The sequence below is a fragment of the Girardinichthys multiradiatus genome, chromosome 1, assembly GCF_021462225.1.
Source record: "Girardinichthys multiradiatus isolate DD_20200921_A chromosome 1, DD_fGirMul_XY1, whole genome shotgun sequence".
In the NCBI taxonomy this organism is placed as follows: Eukaryota; Metazoa; Chordata; class Actinopteri; order Cyprinodontiformes; family Goodeidae; genus Girardinichthys; species Girardinichthys multiradiatus.
The window spans coordinates 30,370,060-30,391,634 of record NC_061794.1 but is presented as its reverse complement, the minus strand read 5'-3'; the positions used below and the strand labels follow the sequence as shown (position 1 = coordinate 30,391,634).

At 40.1% G+C, this 21,575-nt stretch overlaps 1 protein-coding gene across 4 annotated transcripts in view; it reads right to left on the bottom strand.

Moving 5' to 3' along the window:
- Positions 1 to 21,575, bottom strand: part of zbtb46 (zinc finger and BTB domain containing 46) — a 97,556-nt gene that overhangs the window by 13,904 nt on the left and 62,077 nt on the right. For 3 of the 4 annotated variants that reach the window (XM_047345768.1, XM_047345622.1, XM_047345547.1), the window contains 2 exons: positions 8,880 to 9,161; positions 184 to 506 (listed from right to left, as the gene is read on the bottom strand). In XM_047345768.1, coding sequence (XP_047201724.1) covers positions 184 to 506; positions 8,880 to 9,161 — 605 coding nt within the window. The remainder of the gene's footprint in view (positions 1 to 183; positions 507 to 8,879; positions 9,162 to 21,575) is intronic. The other variant, XM_047345686.1, reaches the window with a different exon arrangement.

Here is a 21,575-nt window from a genome sequence, read left to right as displayed (position 1 = left end):
CTTTACAGACCTTCTCACCAGTAACCGGCCCATGCCTAGTCTCAACCACCCTGAGTGTGTAGAAGCAGGGTGAAGGTTCCCCCTGGGTGCTAAACTCCTTGTTTGCAAACAGTTATCTATCAGGCGGAGTGTCACCCAGTGGGCAGTCTTCACAGTGATCTGAGCCAGGCTCAGTGTTCTTACCTCAGGTAAGGTGGAGGGTTCTGTGCCCTCGGGGGCCTCTTCTACTTCCATGTCCAGGCCGTCTGAGTGCAGCGGTGTCGCCCCAGCCCGCAACCCGGGGGCCTCCAGGGGCCGAGGCTCGGACGGGTGCAGTGGTGTGGGCGGAGAGGGTGGGCAGTATGCTGATGTTGATGATGGCAGATGGGGTGGTGGTGGTGGTGATGGTGGTAGATGAAGAGGAAGAAGAGGAAGTGGAGGAGAGGAACCAGCGCCCTGTTTGTTATGAACAGCGGCCCCCGTGGCCCCTGGCCGGAGCGCGCTGGAGTAGTTGTTGGAGCGGAGCCCTGAGGAGCACAGGAAACGAGTCTCACCCACCCACTCACGTACAACTGCAACCCTGCTAGCAGCTGGGCCACCAGAACACAACGGGAGAGAGTGGGAAGGGGGGCACACAGAGGCTGGCAGTGCTACATTATCAAACACTAAGGAGAGGGGGAGGAAGAAAAACTCAAAAGTTTCACTTTCCACCAGCCAAGGGGAAAGGGTTAGGACTTCTCTCTTTCTCTCTCTTTTTTATTCCTTTGCTCCTCTGCTCTCCTTCTCCTTCCACCCACATGTATGCACAGAGGACGGCAGCATGTGTGTGTTTTGGGAAAGCGTGTGCATGTGTTTGTGTGCTGCAGATAAATGCATATAAGGAGAGATGACTTGAGGATCCTCTGTAGCGTGGAGGGAAATAGTTTTGGAGAGCAGCCATCTTGCAGCTCAGTTGAACACTTTTTGTACAAGCTGGGCAAAGGATGACTACATGGAGCGTGTAAGATGTTTACCAGCAACAAGTGAAGGCATGCTGGCTAAAGAATTTCAAATTTCAGTTTACACAGAAACTTTTCTGCTACATTAATATCACCATCAGCTCACAGAACAAGTGAAACTCTAAGATCGTGTGTTGCAAGTTGTTTCACAGCTTGTTTGAGTTTGGGGGAATGTCTCCAGATTTATGCAGTGGGTTAACCATTCATTGCCCTCCTCTGCACAATGGACAGAATCACACATCCATGAGGTGTGATTCCTGGAATGTTAACCTACCACGCCTGACACTCCCCACTCCTACTGACTGAGAACACACACAAGAGCTAAAATCCCTGTTCTCCTTCTCGCCCACCCCAGCAGAGGCAGAGGGAAAAACCTTGAGAGTGTGGAAGAGGAAGTGGAGGCGGAGAGTAAAAGAATGAGCTACAGGTGAGACGAAGCAGCTCATTAACTAATGGTGTTCTGGCAGCATACACCTGTCAGAGAACCGTTATTATAGAATAACTCAGTTAGCTTGCTCTGCGTTTTGCAGAGTTAAGTCAAACTTGGGTTATGGAGTGACTAGGCCATTTAATTGGACTGCTGTCCTGGTATCAGATATACAAGAATTGGAGGAGAATAAATTTATTGACAGATGTGTGTCTGCTACAATAGTAGGCACTGTGTCACCCTTTTATCTTTCTTTCCCACCTGGGGTGGGAGGGAAGAAACTTTACCATTTCTTTCCCATTTCCTTAGCTTCTCAGGTTTTTTTCCCATTTCCTCAGCTACTTAGTTTTGTGTTGTTCCTTTGCTGGTGGACTAAAAATATTTACCTTTTTTTTAAATAAAATTGACAGTAATAATGTATACAAATGTATAAAATTAATTTCACCATGTAACATTAAAGACTAAACGTATTGTTTTAGGTCAGTTAGGATTATTGAAATTACTTCCATTTGCCAAATGCCAGAATAATAAGATGATTTTTTTTTAGAGCATTCTGTATAACTTTCTTCAAAACCAAACCTTTCTACACACTCCTCCGCATGCCTTAAAACAATTTGGGAAAACCCAGATGATGATGATGTTGATAGGTCCATTCCCATTATTTGAGTAAAACAAAGGCACTGCTGTGAATGTATGTTAAGGCAACACCTTAAAAATGTTTTTTCCTTGTGTGACATCATAAGAAAATAAAATGAAATCAGCCAAAGAACCCTTACCATGTATGAGGGCTCTTTTAAAAAGACTGACATTTTGTAAGATTTCTTACAAATTTCAGAATTTTCAGAAATCCTGTCTGAAAAGGTGAGATAACAGCAAACTGACTTACTAAACAGAAAAAAGAACAGATCGCAGAAAAAACAGAACACATCTAGTCTGTAAAATGACTGATACACTATTTCATGTGACTATAGACTGTAGGAGCAAGCTGACCTTAAAAAGAACCTGTTTCCTTTACTCCATCTGCCACTTAAATAGGGTCAAGACTTACGGTTCTAAGCTTTAGAAAAGCAGCTCCCTTAAGTTGAATATCCTGTTATTAGTAGCTAATTACCTAAAACTTCATAAGTTTGTTAGTAGAAAAAGGGCTTAATGACATCTTGTTAGCAATGACCTCCTGAAAGTTTATTTTCTTTCAGAGTTTTGGAAATTAATGTGAAGTAACTAAAACTGTGCAGTTTGGAGATATTGGTGCTATACTCAAGAACTGATGTCATGTTGGTGCTTTTGGCTCACCACATTTCTACTCCTTTTACCTGAGCACTAAAAACATTTCTTACTGTTTCCTGACAGATGTAGATTTTTGTGTAGAAAACAACAGAAACTACATAAATCACATTATGGGGTATTGATAAGTTCAGAAGATTCACAGTCTTGCTACTTGCTAGCATCTTAGCAAACAACCCAAATGGCAAAACTTAATTCAATGTTGAGTTTTGGTCAGACAGCTTGATTTTTAGTTTAAGGTTAAATCAGCATTGAAAAAACTCTGTGAATTGGTTAAACATACCAATTGACATATCAGGAACATTCAGAGTAGCCAATGTTTCAAGTAGACAATGCTTCAGGTAATCAACAGAGCGCCAAGAGCTCCACATGACCGCGGAGGGTAATGCTTTAGGGTCTGAAACAACAGAATGAGGACAACCCACATAAAGTAATATGTTTGATTTTGTGTTAAGTAGGCATTGTTGAAATACGTCAACAAACTATTTTTGATAAGGTGCCAGTTGCTTAAAGCTAGTGTAAGCTGTGCTAATAATCTACATGCTGTCCTAATAGTCTAAATTAAATTTAGATCACACAAAGAAGGACCAAATCTCTTTCAATGCTTGAACCAGAGGTTAGGTACTATTTTCTCTACATGAAAATTTGTTCTCTCCAGGGAATTTTTATTGACATATTTTGGCTTCTTTGTAAAAGAAGGACATAACTTTTTTCTCCACCTTTGCTATTGAACTGGTTTTAAGGGAAATACTAGATTATTATTATTGTTTTAAGTGCTTTTGCTGAATTTGTCTGGAAAGTGGAAATCCAGAACGGGAGTGACATCACACCGAGCACTGGGATTGATTTAATGAGATATGAGCCGTGAGAAGTGTTTGAAATGTTTCAGAATTGTTATATGCGGGAAAGCCATAATAGAGTTCGAGGCTTGGGTTGGTGAGAAACCTTCCCAGGTCTGAGTTCATACTTCAGAGGCAGCTTCAAGTAATTATTCGTACCAATTCCAACTTCCAATAACTACAGACAAGTATCAGATCTTTTAAAAAGTTTAAATAAGAAAACACAGTAGGTCATTTAAAAAAACATCCAAGACTTTTCTGAATCCAGTTCTTCCTATTGATATCTAAACACTAACAGTTACTGCTCTTCCTGTCTTTTCACATTTAAAGAGGATTGAAACATGCGATTCAGAATGTGAAATCTTATTCACCAAAATGCACTCAGAAGATTTTGTGAAGGTACCAGTTTTACAGGTTACTATTGCACATGCTGAGACAATCTTTAAAAAGTTGATGTGAAATGATGAGAGTTGACACTGTAAAGAAAAGTTCAATATTGTCAGTATGGTCTCTGCAGTTAATTGGATGTTCTTTGCAGCCTGTACACAGTAGCAGAGTGGACAGGTGCAGTGGGATGGTCCGACACAATCCATTGTTAGACATTGACTGCCTGACACACAGACGGGTAGTGGGGCTAAATCCCAATGATCCTAATTGGATTTTAGAGACTGATTGACATGCAGTCCGGTTCTACTGTATTTTTGGCATTCCCATGCAAGGAGGATCTAGTCAATGTCCCATGCAAAGAATAGTAAACAAAAGGGGCTTTGTGTCAGAATCCCATGTAATGTCAACAAGGTGGCGGCTGGTTCAGATTAGAAAGAGATAAACTGAACATCACAAACAGTTTTTGTCATATTGAATGTATAAATAACACAGAAAAATGTGATTTTACACAAAAATAAGAGCAACAGAAGCTCTGTATGAAGGCCTTTTGCTAAAATTCCTTGGTCTCTCTTGAATTGGACCAGGTGACCTTGCTCTACCTCTACCCTGCCCAGATCAATACTTTCCCAGGATTTTAATGCAACATGCTTTGATGCTCCCCAGCTGAAGTAAAAAGAGGGGAAAAAGGCCAGAAGCGAGACAAATAAAAAAAGGAAATGCAGGACGGGAAGGAGAGTGTGAGGAATGAGTGTGAAGGTGAGGTAAAAAGAGAACTGTATGGAGGGAAGGTAAAAGGGGAACAGTATGAGAGGGATACACATCAGGGCTGTTACAGGCGGGGGTGAAGGAAGAGAAGATAGGACCACTGACAGGACGAGGGTGTAGTGGAGCTGGATAGATAGAAAAAGGGAGGGAGTGATGGTGGGAACAGTGATCTGTCAAAGCAGGCAGACTTCTCCTCCGCCCAGTAATCAGAGGTACAGTGTTTGTTTATCCTCTGTCCTCATTTAGACACAAGGACAGACCTGGGGTGGGAGGGGAGGCTGTTGGCCATCTCAGCAAGCCTATTTCCCCAACCCCTATTGTGTAGCGAATACAAAATAGTGTTTGGCTAACCAAAAAACCCTCCCTGAGGTTTCTTTGGTGACAACTGAAATACAGATATAGGGCTCATTCAGGACACTTTCCCATGCAGGGAACAAATGATTAACATTCTCAGAATTCTCCAAATCTTTTATTCAGATAGTCAAGGCTGACTGTATCTGTAAAGTCCTAAAGCATATCCAAAAGCTTCCACTTGTATTTTCTGAGGTTGTCTGTGCTGTGACAGTCTGATTCTTCTCTCTGAGCCAAACATCTCAATCCCACACACTTAACCATCGCACAAAAGAGGTGATACGAAGTGACACAGGCGTGCGAGCATGCGCGACAACGGGTGTGTGTTTAGGTCTATTCAGGCTTGGCCCAGTCTTTTATACCGCAGGTGAGTGGGGCTCAGCTCAATAGATGCGACTGGGCTCGGAGTTGTACCCTTCCTCTGCTTTTCTTCCGCTCACAGAAAACAGGCAGAATTCTGGACAAAAGATCCAATTACACGGCAGTAAAAGCAAAAGAAACAAATCCAGAAGTTGAGCTCACAAATGGTGCCCACGCGGACCTGGACTCAAGTAAATATACACTCACACTGCCCACACACAAGTGCACACACACACACACACACACACACACACACACACACACACACACACACACACACACACACACACACACACACACACTGTTTAACATTCTTTGTGAGTAGCAAAGAAAATGGGGGAGTAAAGAAAATCCTTTTTTATAGAGAAATTACAAACAATATCTGCAGGTTATTAATGTATTGTTAACATGAATAAATATGAAAAGGTTTAGTCAACAAAAATTCAAGAAACCAAGTTGATCATTATTACTGATGAAGTATGAAAATGTAAAACATTTAAATAGAAGAAAGTTGTGTAAAAGGTAATAAAATGCAAATATAATGTAAACACAAGTTAAGCACAAAAAAAAAGCTAAATTGTATTTGGTTGATTTTTTTTTTTACATCAATGCTTTTCAGCAATAGATTTTAGATCTTTGGAAAGCCTGTTTATTTCCCTTTAAATGGTGCCATGTTGGTGAGGATGATGCATTTGTGGGTTGAGCTGCAATTCAATTCAATTCAGTTTTATTTATATAGCGCCAATTCACAACACATGTTGTCTCAAGGCACTTCACAACAGTCAGGTACATACATTCCAATTAATCCTAACCATTGAACACTGCAGTCGGAGTTAGCTTTTTATTCAAATTGGATAAAAAGTTTTTCTATCTAAGGAAACCCAGCAGATTGCATCCAGTCAGTGACTTGCAGCAGATTTGAGTATGGGGGCGACATTCATGAAAAACTTTCCAAATCCTCTCCACCAATGGCAGCTTGTTCAGCTTTTGACTTTTAAAAAACTATTTCAGTAATTTATAGGAAAGCAAAAAAAGGTAAAATTAAATAAGACAGACAATACCTGTGGCAAAACAGGCAGTAAATTTGGCCACTGTTATTGAAGCATTATTGCAAGATGGAGTAGAGATTGCAAACACTTTTGTGAACGTGATTTGCATTATTTTCTGATTGTAGTCATTTTGACATACCATACATACTGGTAATTCACAGCTTTATCCACTTGACCAACATGGGTCTCAGTTGAGTTGTGCATGGGAGAACCATACAAAACTTCAACAGCCGGGCATCTCCTCCTCATTCTGGTCACCAATGCTGGGGAATGCTATGCCATTCTTCAACCAGCATTTGTCACAAGTTAGCCAACAAGGATGTGTTGGTCATTCTGACACAAACCACACGCCCTAACTGAACCCACAGCTGTTCCATTCTCTCCACTCCTGGATTCTGGTGATAGTCTTTGATAAACCCACATCATCATATCACCTCCACCACAAGCTGATTGGTATTGGCAAGGAGGTTTGTCATGACAGCACACCAAATACTGAACTGTGCCACTCAACCTACAAATGCATTTTCCTTGATAATGTACAATTTAAAGGGAAATAAACAACCTTTCCATTGGCATGAAATGTATTGCCAAGAAGTAGTGTTACAACACTAAATACAGAGATTCTAACATTTTGTTCAAATTTTATATCTAAAATACTTAAAAATAAATAAAGTATATAAAAAGTGATGGACATTCTTAATGTTGAGATATGTGTTTTAAACACATTTGTTGAAAAGAAATGATAGAAATAACAAAAAAGACCAAATTTTGTGTTTGAAAGATTTTCTGGGAAAATGCAAACGTTTATTTTGTGGATCAGTAGAGCTATATGGACTAATAACTGTCTGAGTGACTGTAACTTGATTAATTTATCTTTTTAATTTTTGTTTTTGTTGGGTTTATTTTGCCTCTGTGAAGTTCAGTGGCAGACCCACCAACTGGCGGCAAGAGAGAGCCTTGCAAAATGTTCTCTCACTTAGTCACTACTCAGTAGTCATGGCATCACATACACATAAAAAACACGCGGGTATTGAGATTTAACCCAGTAAACTGGCTGATGGACATTTAGTGCTATTGAGACACTAACAGCTACATACAATGCCTTGAAAAAGTCTCATATCTCTTGAATTTGTTTTCATATTTTGTCATGTTACACAGGAGCAATTAAAGAAAAAGGAACATTACAAAATCCACAAATATCCTTTGATCTAAACATTTTTATTGTAGCTCTGACTGTATATTTAGGGTTGTTGCCCTGCTGGAAGGTAAACCTCCTCTACAGTTGCCTCCAACAGGCTTAAAATAAGATAGGATAGACAAGATACTTTATTGTCCATTAAATTCTCATAAAACGCTAATTTCTCTAGAGCATCTAACAAGAAAAGATCATACAAATAAATCCTAAAATGCACCAACCATATAGCCAATATAAATACAATTCCAGACAAAGCTGGTATGTCTCCCCAAACATGCATGTACACACAGATTACAGATAAAAAGCAGCATTTAAAAAGGAACAAAACACTCAATCTTAAGGTCTGTACTAATAAGTGCAAATGCCCCACGTCCTTGCAAGAATGAATGCCCTGTATGTGGCTCAGTCTATCTTCCTATTGACTCTGACCTGTTTACCTGTCTCCATCTAAGAAAAGCATCCCCATAGCATGATGCTGCCACCACTATGTTTCACTGTGGGAGTGGTGTGTTTATACACTGATATGCAGTCTTGTTTTATAAACTAGCCCAGTCCTGGCTAAGCGTTATTACAGGGCGAGGCAGATGTCACGGGAAGCACCAGAAAGAACTGCAGGCAGGGTTGCTCTGACCCCTGCAGGACCAAAAATCTAGGGCAGAGGTCAGAAATGTGATGTGGAGGGCTCTCTGCAGCCCGCCGTGTGGGAAAACCACGAAAGAGACAGTGGAAAACTAGCGCACACGGGGTCTGTGCAACCCCTACAGGACTGCAGGAGGGTTAAACTTTTTTACAACTGTCTCTGGTGTGTCCCTTGTTCTTCATGGTGCTGTTTGTTCTCTAATGTTTTCTAACAAACCTTCAGAGTACAGCTGTGTTTTCAGAAATCAATCGTTTGCACTGGATTCTATAAAGGAGTATTAGAGTAAAGAGGGCTCAATATATATGCATGCCACCCTTCTCAAGTTTTTATTTGTACAATATTTTAAACACTGTGTATCCTTTACCTTCCATGTCACAAGTATGCACCACTTTGTGTTAGTGTGTCACATAAGATTCCAATAACAAAATGGTTGAATGTTGTTAATATGATAAGAAGTAAAATAAAATTCAAGGGGTATGAATGCTTTTGCAAGGCACTGTATGTTGCATCTGAGGGGACGACATCTCGAGATACCCTAAGTTAAATCCTGTGGCTCAGATGTGTGTAACAAGCAGTGTGAGCAGTTTTTGTAAACAGATACTTACAGGACAGGGAGTGTCCTCCTTTGGGCAGGTATTCATACAGCAAGGGGTTATCATCTCCCATCATCTCAGCCCGCAGCGACAGCAGGCTGTTCTTACTCATAAGGGCTGCCTTCAGATTGGCTACGGATGAGATGCCTCCGCCTCCTGCCCCTCCACCAGCCTCCTCCGATTCGTTTGCTCCCAGGAAGCCCGGTTCTGTGGTGAGAGCCTCTTCCTGCTTGAGGAAGAAATCGAGGCGTTCTCCTCGACTGTCTGAGCTGTTGGGTTCGGTCACGTCTGCCCCTGAACAGAAAAAAAATAGACAACAAAGGATGAACATGCAGATCTGACTCAGTGACTTAAAATGTTTTTAAAAGACCTGAAAAAGAAATTTAATAATGTTTGATGCATCCCAGAGAACGGTGATAATTAATTTCAGGGATTACATGGTTCCCCACAGACTGAAAATCACATCACTCTTGACAAAGCGGATAAAAAAGGCATGTTAAAACAACAAAAACTCTTACAGTGTGCTCATAAAGTTGTCACTAGCAATTTATAGGGTTTGACCTGATGATGGAAAGTGCAAAATAAAATAAAAATAAAAATTCTGCATTTACATGCAGAGGTTTCAGAAGCGAGTACCAAAGCATCACTGCTCTGATTCATCTCCCTCTCTGCTTGACTCCCTAACATACCTCATCATTACCAGTCAACACTAAAAACAAGGAGATCATAAAAAGACGGTGAGGGACAGAAAACAAGGCAGACACAGGCATAGTGTGTTTGTTGTGTCTGGATGTGTGCATTTAGCCATTAGAGTCGCTGAAAGCAGGGAGATGCTGTCAGCTGAAGATATTTCACTGTAGATCTGCAAGACTGTCAGACCAAGATTGTTGACGACAGCTAACCAAACACACACACAGGAGTAAACACACACAAAAACATACTTTCAATGTCTCCTAATTGATATTTACCTGATGCAATGATGCTTTCTGTTACAAAAGAGACATTTCGACAGTTTTGAACAAAAAGATTGTCTACATCTAAAGCAAATACAGACATCTGAGGACAAATGCAGATTTTCCTTAAAGGAGGTGGGAGGCTGTGCATGATGATGTGTGACTTTTCTCAACAGAAAGCTTAAGACATTCAGACATACAGCTTTAAAAACCTATTGATACCCCATATTTCTTTTATTTATAATGTTATAGCCACAAAACAAATGTAATAAAAAGTGTGGCATGAATTTGTATTCAGCCCCAATTTCTCTGTTACAGTTCAAACAATTGCTTCTAGAATTAATAAAAGCACATAGAATGACAATGGCAAAGCTGTGATTATCCCAAGATATGGATGTTTACCTGAACTTACAGGCTGGGAAAGGAGAGCATTATCTAGAGAAGCAGCTAAAGGCCTTGGGTTATTCGGAAAGATGCCTAAATCTACAGCTGAGGCAGGAGAATCTGTCTAAAGGACAACTATGAAATGGACTGAATTCTTATAGCGCTTTTCCACTCATACCACTCAAGTGCTTTACACTAGAGCCATATTGACCCAGTTACACTCACAAACACCGACACATCCATACACCGACCAATAGGCACATCAACATATAGCACGGGGAAGTTGGAATGGAACCCACAACTTTCATATTGCAAGACGACCACTCTTCCCACTGAGCCACAGTCACCTATGTAGCGTATTAGTCATATGTTCCACAAATCCAGCATTTATGGGAGAGTGGCAAGAAGCAACCCAGAGTTGATAGGGAGATGGACAGGGCAATTCTGGGCAATACTGGAAGCAAACCTGCTTTAAGCTGCAAAACCGTTCAGACTGAGGTTCACTTTTCAGAGAGGCAGTGATCGTAAACATACAGCCAGCGCTCCAATGGAAGGGTTTTATTAATGTGTTAGAATAGGCCATGCAGAATTCTGACTTAAATCCAGCTCAAAATCTGTGGCAAACTTGAGCTTTTTTGCAAAGAAAAAGGACAAACATTTAGGGCTCTAGATATGTAAAGCTGGTAGAGACATACCACCAAAACACTTTGGGCCGCAATTGTAGAAAATGTGGTTCTTCAAAGACACTAAAATGTTGAATACAAATGTATTTATTGTTTTTTAGATTTTTGTTTGTGAAAAAAATAAAAATCCTGCATGATTTTCTTTTACCTTCACAATTATGCAATACTTTGCAATACTTTTTGTTGGTCTATCTCAAACTGACATCTGTGGTTGTCACATAACAGACCACTGAAATTTCACGGCAAAGGGGAATAAGCAAAGTGAATAAAATCCCCAGTCTGGTAAGGGGGCATGCAAAACAGAAATTAGCAGAAGAGAAAATGAAACTGCTGTCTGAGCCTGTGCTGTGCAGCTCAGAGACATCCATATAAATTTGTCTTTACCCATGCAACTATCAGACGCATCAGGTGATAGGAAAAAAAGATATAGCACTGAAGAAGAAGAATAAAGAGAGGAGGCAGATAAAGCCAAACAAAAAAAAAAAAAAACGTAGGGGAGAGCAGAGAGCGAGGAGTGGAGCAGGGAAGGAACGACACAAACATACTTGCATGCATCCACATACACCCACTCACACACATGCAGAAACAGACACATACACACCCATCTCACCTGCACTCACACCCACACAAACACACAAGAAACGCACAAAGTTAATTAAGAAAGGGGTGTAGGGGTTGGCGCAAGGGGCACAAGGAGCAGGAATTCATTAGAGCTCTGCCCCCTCCTCCAGTGGGCAGCCCAGCAGCCACAGGAGTCAATCAATAACATAGATCTGCTGTTGGCCAACAACAATACACACACACACACACAGAGCAAAGGGAGGCTGACAATTGGAGGGAGAAGATGCGAAGGAGGCAAAGAAAAGAGCGTCATCTCTGACCCCCATGTGTCTCCCCACTCATCTATTTATTGGACGACTGAATGACCCCTGACCACTGTTTCCAGCATCTTCTGGAGAAGTACATCCACAGATGGAACATGTCAGCCCTCCTCACAGTCATACAGTAACAATGGATCAGTCACAAGATATGCTCACTGTAGACTTATTGAGGAAAAATGGTTGCATCATTAAGTTAAACTTGTGTTAAAAAATGTATAAATGTAAGTGTTTTACACATTAAAGAACAACTGGAAGGGATCTTCAAGTGTTTTCCATTAAATATTTCAGTAATTTAGTTAACAAAGTCACACTTGTCACACACAGAGTGATATATTTTAGGACATCAATAAACAAGCTGGCCATTCACAGAGTGCTGTATCCAAAGATAATAATGGAAAGTTGAGTGGAAGGAAAAGGAGTACACAGAAAAGTATCCAGGAAATGGGTTCCATACCTTGTGTTCTCCTGAACCACAGACAACATCAGAAGCATCTTACCTAAGGAGAAAAAGGACTGAACTGTTGCTCAATAGTCCAAATTTTTTTTACTTGTTTATTTTTAATGTTGCATTTCACTTGAAAATCAAGGTTCAATAGTCTGGAGAAAAAGTGGAGAGGTACAGAATACAAGCTGATTGAGGTTCAGTATGGAGTCTCCACAGTCAGTGATAATTTAGGGAGCCATTTCCTGGTTACTGTGTTTTATCATGTCCAAAGTCAGCAAAGACACCTACTAAGATAGAGTACTTCATGAGGAGGTGGAGATGCTAAATTAATTTACTAGCAGGACTTGGCGCCTGCCCACACTGCTAAAAGTACCAATACCTGGTGAAATCATGGTATCACTGCGTTTGCCTGGACAGGAAACTCTGCGGAGTATTTTCAAGAGGAGGATGAGAGACACCACAGTCAACAATGCAGACAAGCTGAAGGCCACTATTAAAGCAATGTGGATTCCTTAAAATCTCAGCAGTCACAGGCTGCATGTCATGTTGTATTAATGCAATAATTTAATGCAAAAGGAGTCCCAACCAAGTACTGAATGCATATTCTGTACAGTATGCATTTCAAAAGGCCTTGTGTAATATTCTAAATGTCTGAAAAATATAATTTTGTTATTTATTAGCTGTAAGCCACAATCATTGTAATTGGAAATAAATACTTGAAATATATCAGTCAATGTATAATGAATCTGTACAATATCAGTTTTTGAAATACATTACTGAAGGACATTGCTTTTCAAGAGTATTCAAATGTATTAAGGTGCACCTATAGATGGATACACACATACTCAAGACTCAGGGTAAAATTTAAAAATTAGCATTCAGCCAACTGCAAACAGGCTTTCGCAACACGTAATCAGAATGTACCCCATATATCCCCACTTACATATGTCAGCTTAGACTGGCCCGTAGTGATGGTGTTCTCCCTAAACATCCTCTTCAAACAGATAAAATCATTCACGGCACCAGAAACAGGTCGCACCTAATCCCAAGCTTCCATCCTTTGGATTTCATCATTCCTGCGCAGGGTTTGGTTTTCGTTGAGGATTTGCAGACACACACAATGTGGCATCTTTCAAACGCAATAGGTTTATTTCATGTTGTGGAGACACTGCAGTTACATCATTCCTTTATGCACAATATGCTCAGTGTCTTGATACAACCTATGAATTTCAATAGTAAATGATATGCCTTTGAACTACATGGTCAGATCCCAAAAAACAATGACATTTTCTTCATCTTTTCTTCCCCTCTCTCAGTTCCATTCTTCTGCTTTTACAGTGAAGCGGTCTCTGTACAGTGGAAAGAATTTTCATTTTCCCTTTCATAAAAGAGTCCGAATAATTTAGATTTCTGCTTTCTGAAGAGATCCTCCGTTTAATTTGGTTGCCATGGTAGCCGGGCACCCTTGGCTTCAACATTTATGCTAAATAAAAAAAAACCTTTTTATAAAGGAAAGACAAATATGTAGAAATGGTGGTTCTCTTTGTTAATGCAAGCGACACTCTAAGCTATGTCAGAGCCGAGTGTGAAAAAAGATGGAATGAGACCCGGAATAAAAGATGTGTGTGTTCGGCTGTACTTTATATGTGTTACGAGGAATACCGAGCGAGTAATGGCTAATGGATGCAGTTTTATATGCTGTGGTCGGAGGCTGCACTGTATATCTCAGTGATGTGTGTGTGTGTGTGTGCGTGAGGGGAGGTGTGTTGTTACAGTGAGGCACTTTGAGGCAGTAAAAAGGAGGTGAGGAAAGGCCTGAAAGGGGAGGAAAGGGTCATCTGGCCCAGTTTGACCTCTAAACCTCTGTTCTGATTGTGTGATCTGAACGCTGTTGCGCGAGGGAGTTTCTATTTTAACAAAAATACAGCCTTTGACAGATCGACCCATGAACATACACACATCTACTACTTTCCCACACAAACAGGCAACCATGACCTGGCTGTTTATGGACGTGTGTTTATAACACCTCATAAGACACACATACAGCAGGGAAAATAACTATTGAACTAATCAATGTTGTTATCAGTAAATGCTTTTATAATGTAGCTATTGGGCATTGGTAACAATCACAGTAATGCACCCATACAAATAAATCAAATCAAATCAAATAACTTAATTGATGGTTTAAAATAAGTGAAATAGTGTGAGATTATACAACTAAAATTCATTCAATACTTAGTAGAAAAGCTTTTGATGACAATGATTGCTTTAAGATGTCTCCTGTTCAGGTGTGATTTTAAACTATTCATTTACACAATCTGTTGAAAACCTTAAGATTTTAGTAGTCTCTTCTATGTGCTTGGATCTTCAAGTTCTTTCAATATATTTTTAATTGGATTTAAGTCAGGTCATTCAGATTGTGATTAAGGATGTCTCACTGAATTATTTGAAATCTGCCCATACCATATTCTGAAAAACAGCCCAAAACCTTGATGTTCCCACCTGTAAATGTCACTGTTGGCGTGGTGTTTTTGGAGTGTTGTACTGCCATTCCTCCAGCATACATGGTGTGTGCAATGACATCAAAAGAACTGAATGTTGGTCTCATCTGACAAAGCTACGTTTTATCACTATTTCATTGGCCTGTCCTGATGTTCAGCTTCATGCTTAAGCACTTTAAATAAGCTCCAGAATGTTTTTTCTTCAGCAGTGGAGTCCTGTGCGGTGAATTGAAATGGTTGAGTGCATTACTTATTGTTTTCATGGAAAACAATAAGTAATGCCACTGCTAACTCCAGTTATTTTTCAAAGGTCTATTCAAGAGATCCTTCCAAAATCTTGTGAGGAGCATTTACTATATTGGGTGGTTTATGGTAAAAAGATGTACTTTCCTAATATTTTGCACTGCTATTCTGAAGGGTTGCTTTCTAAATACTGGCAGATTCCAGCTGGATTCTTGGCTTTTTTAACGCTTTTGCAGACACTTTTTATTATGTCTACAATACTTATTTCTTGTGTCATTCCACTTTATTACACACAATTCAATTATGCACTACTATGTTTGAAATATTTGCAATTTGTGGATTACTTTGGTTGTTACTGACTTAAGGTGTGTAAGCCCATTAAAAATATATTTACTGACAAAAAAAACTTGTTCAATACTTATTTTCCTGGTGTACATAAAAAAATCCTTCACGCCTTCAAATCAACAGAGACAGTAGCCAAAAACAATAGAGAGAAAAAGTCTAGGGTGGTTAGGCAATGAGTTATTGAGGCTTGTCGACCACAAGAGAGCTGTCAGAAAAGAAAGCATGGGCCTGTGTGCATGTTTGTAGGGTGAGTGCAAACAAAGGAGAAAGACTTTCACTGAGTATATTTGAGCCTAAATGTGTGTGTTATGGTGAAAGACAGTGAAAGAAGCCTTGCCCCAAGTTGTGTGGGTTAATGGCTCAGGCAGCCTGGGGTTAGAAAGAGGACAGGACATTACAAGTCTCCTCTGAGTAGAATGCGCAACATCACAACGTGATGTTTCTGACGTCTTCACCTTTTATCGCAATGAACGTGCGGCTGAGGCTCGTTTGTTCTCGAGTGGACAAAGAGAGGGGAGGGAAGGTGAAACTTGCTTCCTCAGCATGCCAGAGTTTGAGAGGGTAAAAAAGTAATTTCAGCCGAGAAGGGGGAGTGCGGCACTAAAACAGCTCAAGAATTCAGAGGCAATTTAAAAAGCAGTGTGGGAGAGGGGAATGAAAAAAATGCCGGGTAAAAAAGGAGGGAGGATGGAAAGTAAAAAAGAAGGCTGTTATTCTCCTCTCCCTCTGTTGTTTTTAGGGACTAGTTGGGCCACAACCTCCAGGAGAGATAGGGAAGGGTGGGTGGTGGTGATGGTGGTGATGGTGGGGAGGGCGAGAATAAATCATGCACGGCCTGAAGGCTTTAGAGGGAGGGAGGGACAGAGGGAAGAGAGTGGTAAAGGACAGGGGAGAGGGATACGATGGTGCTGGTAGTGATGGTGGTACTGCTGCTGGGGGCTCGGAGGAAAAAGAGAGAGTGTGGGTGGAGGGGAGGAGAGGAGAAGAGAAGAGAAGAGAACGATTGCAAAAGTGGTGGGGTGAGAGGTGAGCAGTGGGGTGATAGAGTGTGGGTGGATGGGTAAGTGAAGGGGAGGCAAGGAGAGGTGAGGGGGAGGTTACAGAAGCTGTGGGAGGGAGGGCAGTGTGTGAAAGGACTTTTACAGTACACCACACTGCTGAATTTGAAAAAGCCTTGTTTTCTCTGTGTTTGAGTCCATGTCTACATTAAGGTGGTAACAAAAGTTATGAATATGTAAGGCAGAGCCTTGAACAAGTATTCATACACTTTGAACTTTTTCAGATTTGTTTATGCTAGAACCACAAATTTGAATGCATTTTTCTGTGATTTTATGAGTCAGACCAACACAAAGTAGCATAAAATTATGATGTGAAAAAAAAATTATTCAATGTTTTCATTTTTATTTAACTAGTGTGGCTTGCAGTTGTTTTCAGACCTCTTTACTCTGATACTCCAAATAAAATCTAGGGCAATAAATTCTTACCTTCAGAAGTTACCTGATAAATAAATAGCCTGAGAATAAATCTTTGTTGCTGTTTGCAAGTCAGGTAGGGGGTACTGCAAACGAGCAAACGTGTAAAAAGGCGGTCTGCTCAGATGAGATCAAAATAAAACAGCCTACATGCAAAATAACATGTGTGGAAAAAACAAATATTACTACACATTATCCTGAACACACCATCCCCAAAGTGAAACATAATGGCGACAGCACCATGGTGTAGGAATTCTTCATACCTAAAAGGACTTGTAGCTTTTTTAGCAGAGAAAGGTGTTTCTACAAAGTATTGACTCAGAGCAGCTGAATGCAAATGCATGACACACTTTTCAGATCCAAATGCCACATATAATTTTTCTTCTGCTTCCCAATTATGCAATACTTTTACAATAAAATGCAGTGAAGTTGATGGTTTTCACATGACAAATGACAAAAAGTTTAAGAGGTACTCATACTTAGGCACTGTGCCAAGAAAAGAAAGTAACAGGCTACATCTTATTTTGTTCCACCATGATTTTATTCACACATATGATATTTTCGGTCATGAAAATTAGATTTCATTCCTGATTTTAAAACAGCTGGTCAAGCAGTAACGTTTGGTGCTTGGTTACATTGGGTGGACAAGTACTCTCCTATGACTGGTTGATATTTTCCACGTCTGACCTCATAGAATCTCAATAAGGAACTGCAGACATGAATGAGCTTACTCCTTTAACCTGGTTGGTGACATTTTTTGAGCTGTTCATTATCCCCTTTCAAATAAAATTATTGATATTGTCATGCCGGATAATGTGCAAAACATGGTAAATAATTCTACAATATGGGATGGAAATGATAAAAGGTCTTTCTTTTAAAGAACATTGAATTATAACTGATTTTAGAAAGTTGGTCAGTTAAACAAACTGTGATGATTATTATTTTGAGCTCTTATGGTCTTTCCCTGAACCATGGACACAGTTTATGTGTGTTTTCAACCAGGGTGTAATTTTGTTATTCAAACTAAGAAAAAGTATAAAAGAAAGTTTCTGCTAATTAAGCTGCAACAGAGGGTCATCAGTTGCCTGAAGACAAAATAACCAATGATGGCCACAAAGAAAAAAACATCCAGGAGATTAAGATTCAGATTACATATTTCACACCTGCCCACCATAAAGAGGCATGCAGAATTTCCTAACTCAAATAAAGGCCTTTTGTAGGTGTCAAGTTAATCATTAACCTGTTAGCCGACAAGCTTTTCTCTGATTCTACTAATTAGTCAAAACCCCTCTGTGAGTCATGTACATCTTGCTGGTTCACTGGCCTCTGTGTGCTATAATGCAGTCTGCCAACTCTCTTGTAAAGTGCTTCAACTATGAGTAGAGCAAAATGCAGGCCATACTATTCTGGTCTAAATAAAACGTGCTAGCATACCAGTGTCATACAGCTAAGATGTTCTTGGATCTTTATTTTGGTGGTACACCATCTCAATTTGTATTATGGACAGGAGCTCATTTGTGTCAGGAATACTCTGCAAGAAACAATTAACAATATGCATGCCTCTCTTTGAGATTCCATTTAGCTTTCCTTTGGGATTAATCACATGTTTCTGAACTGAATTATTTTAGAATTTCTTTATTTTGTTGTAATTTTTGAGTTTTTTTTTTGTTTAAATTAATCAATTTCCCTTTCGCAACTGATGAGGTGAGCTCTTTTAAGCTCAAGGAGAGTACTCAGTGTAAGAAAGCTTGAGGAGAACATGCAAACTCCTTGTAATAAGGCAACTAGGTTAACTGTGATCAAACATCCCACCAGGATTTTAAACGTATGGTTTTAAACAACTGTGCTTTGATACAAAATCCATCTTTATACTGAGAGAAGCTTCAGAATGTTTTTTGAAAATTTCTATGTGTACAATCGAGCCTGCAAATGCAACATGAGAATTAATAAACACTAGGGATGAGCATGAATATAAAGCCTGGGGTTGGTTGTTTTAATGTTTTGAGGAAACAATGGACTTGCGAAGACAAAAACCATAACCAGGAAGTTCTCAGCTGCCCTAAAGCTGCAGTCACATTTTTTTTTTCTATTTTGCCATATATACTGGTGCATTGAAAAACATGGGGAGTCTTAACACGGGGAAATTAAGGGGATTTTGTGGAACATCAAGCCTTTTTTCTTCTTTGAAGTATGTCACCTATGATGTGTTCTCCATTTTGAATAGGGAATGTCCATTTCAATCATTGGGGTGGAGTTAACAGTGTTCTGCTGCGCCATGGATGGGTCCTCTTCCAGTCCATGATGTTGTCCTCTTCTTCAATTTTTTAAAATTTTTCATATTAAAGCATCAAGTCACCATTAGAAATGGAAATTTGGTGGTCTTGAGTAAATCGTTTCCACAGTGTTTGCATGAGATTGAGTGATTTCATCATTGTTGTGATATCTAAGGTGCAATGCACCTATTCTGTAGCTGTGGTGCACATGTAGGTTGTCTGGCATATCGAATTAAACCTATGCTATAGTGTTAAATGCATTCCGTATTTAAGCATTTCTTTAGAGTTTGCTTTGATGAAACATTAGAAAGGCCCGGATCAGAATTTTTCATTCCAATCTCCAGTTTTTGCAAAGCTCTGGAATGCCAATACTGATTTTAATCAATTCTGATCTTTCTTTTAGAATTGATAGAAGAAGATATAAGAACAGCATTGAAGATTCCTGTTGTGAGGTAATAAATATGTATACAAGTATCAGAGGCTATGCTACACCACTGTGTGAGACACCAGTAAACAAACAAAATGATTTGCAGTTAACAATTTAAACTGTTTTAAGCAGCTCATGCTAACTATTAGCTCGCTCGGTGTTGTTAGGATTACAAAAACTTTGTGCTCAAAAGTCCAGCTCTTGAGCATAAAGTCCTGCAACTTTTAGATGTCTTCTTGTTCCAAGTTACCAGTACAAGTAAAAGGCTGTAAAAGGCTGACTTGCCCCCTCAGAAAAAAAGTTCTCTGGAGACACATCTAAAAGTTGTAGATCTTTGAGGACTGGAGTTTAAAACCCTTGATGCAGACCTTTAACATTTCATAAAAACACTGCCCACATTTCCACATTTAGCATGTTCCATGACAAATGTTAAGAGCTAAAAGGGATTAAACGGCAACTTTTGTGTACTCAGTTGTTATCTGCTTTCCAACACTCTCGCAGCCTGATTGAACTGTAGATATCTCTAGAGACGTATTTAGTAGAAAAACCAACTTTCTTTTAAATAGCTTCTCACATCTCTGTGCTTCCTCTGACATCACTTTGAACAGCTTACTTCTTCACTCAGTGTCAACAGCCACACCAAAGAGAGTTGTTGTTAGCGCATCCTGACAGTGCTTACTATGGTGCTATCACTGAAAGGCAATCAGTCACCAGCCAGAGCCGAACAAGCCATCAAGCTGAAATCATCCAATCACACAATTATTAAATTTCTTAGTACATTTCTATATATTGATTTATTTCATGCCTGGGTGAAGCAGGGAGAACATCATGTTCATAGAGTAAAACATTAGCTTCCATGGCATATAAAAAGATTTATTTCTAAACTAACTGAAACAGTAAAATATGTAACTGATATTAACATTATCGAGGTCAATAAAGAGGTGACAGGACTCAAAATTAATTTGACTACCTGAGACACCTCACAGATGCTTGCAGTGACATAACAACCCTGTTGAGGCCATAAGGTAAACACGTTTTTACAGTTTAGGTGTTTAAGTCTCAATGAGGTAACATAAAAACAAAAACCTGTACACTTTTTCAAAATTAACAACCTTGGTGTGGACGCGGGCTAAAGTGAGCAAGTGAATGAGTGAAGGAAGGGAGGGGAAAAAGAGTGAGTGAGTGCGTGGGGGATGGAGGATTGCAGGGCTCAAGGTAATCTGGGGAGTTAATGCAGCTTAGAGGGACTGAGAGGAGTGGGAGGGAGGAAGAGAGAGGCAGAGAGGGGGAGTGATGGCAGTTAGAGAGAACGAATATAAAAATAATAGGGTCAGCAGGGAAAGAGCGGGAGCGAGGAATAAATGAAGATGTATCAGAAACAAAAGCCAAAGCAACTAAGGGGGGGAGGAGAAAAGAGAGAGAGGAGCGTAAAAAGCTAGAGAGATAGGAGCATGAGGCAAGAGGTGGTGGTGGTGGTGGTGGTGGTGGTGGGGGGGGGGCAGAGAGGCACCCGAGTAAGTGTGTGAGATAAAGAGTAGGCTAATGAAAGGTAGGGTGAGGCTGAGCAGCGAGTTGGTGGGTAGGAGGGAAGTCAAAGGAGAGAAAATGACACAGAGCGGGGGAGAGGTCTGCATGGGGAAAGAATGCTGGGTGGGGAAGGAAGGCAGACACGCTGGGCTTTGTGCTGAGAGCAAAGAGGGACAGATTGAGAGATTGAGAGAGAAAAAGAAAAGTTATTTTCTGGCTTCTTGCGCAGTGGAGGACGCAGTGAACGAGCCTGAAAGCTCTGTCCGGTTCGGTCCAGGGTCATTTTAAGGGTGAGGTTGGACATAAAGAGACAAAGAGGATGGATAATGGAAAGTATATGAGGAAATCAACAAAGACTCTGGGTCTGAATGTTGCTATGAGCCTGTAATGTGTGTCTTGATACACTGTTTGACTCAAACTGACCATCTAAACAGCTTAACTGTAGCTAGAATTACTGCTCAAGGGGAATTTATTCAACAATGTAACAAGCAAAAAAAGAGAATATGTCAAAAATATTTCCTGTTCTGGATATGAGTATGGAACTATAAATCAGACAGATTTTGACAAATGTTAC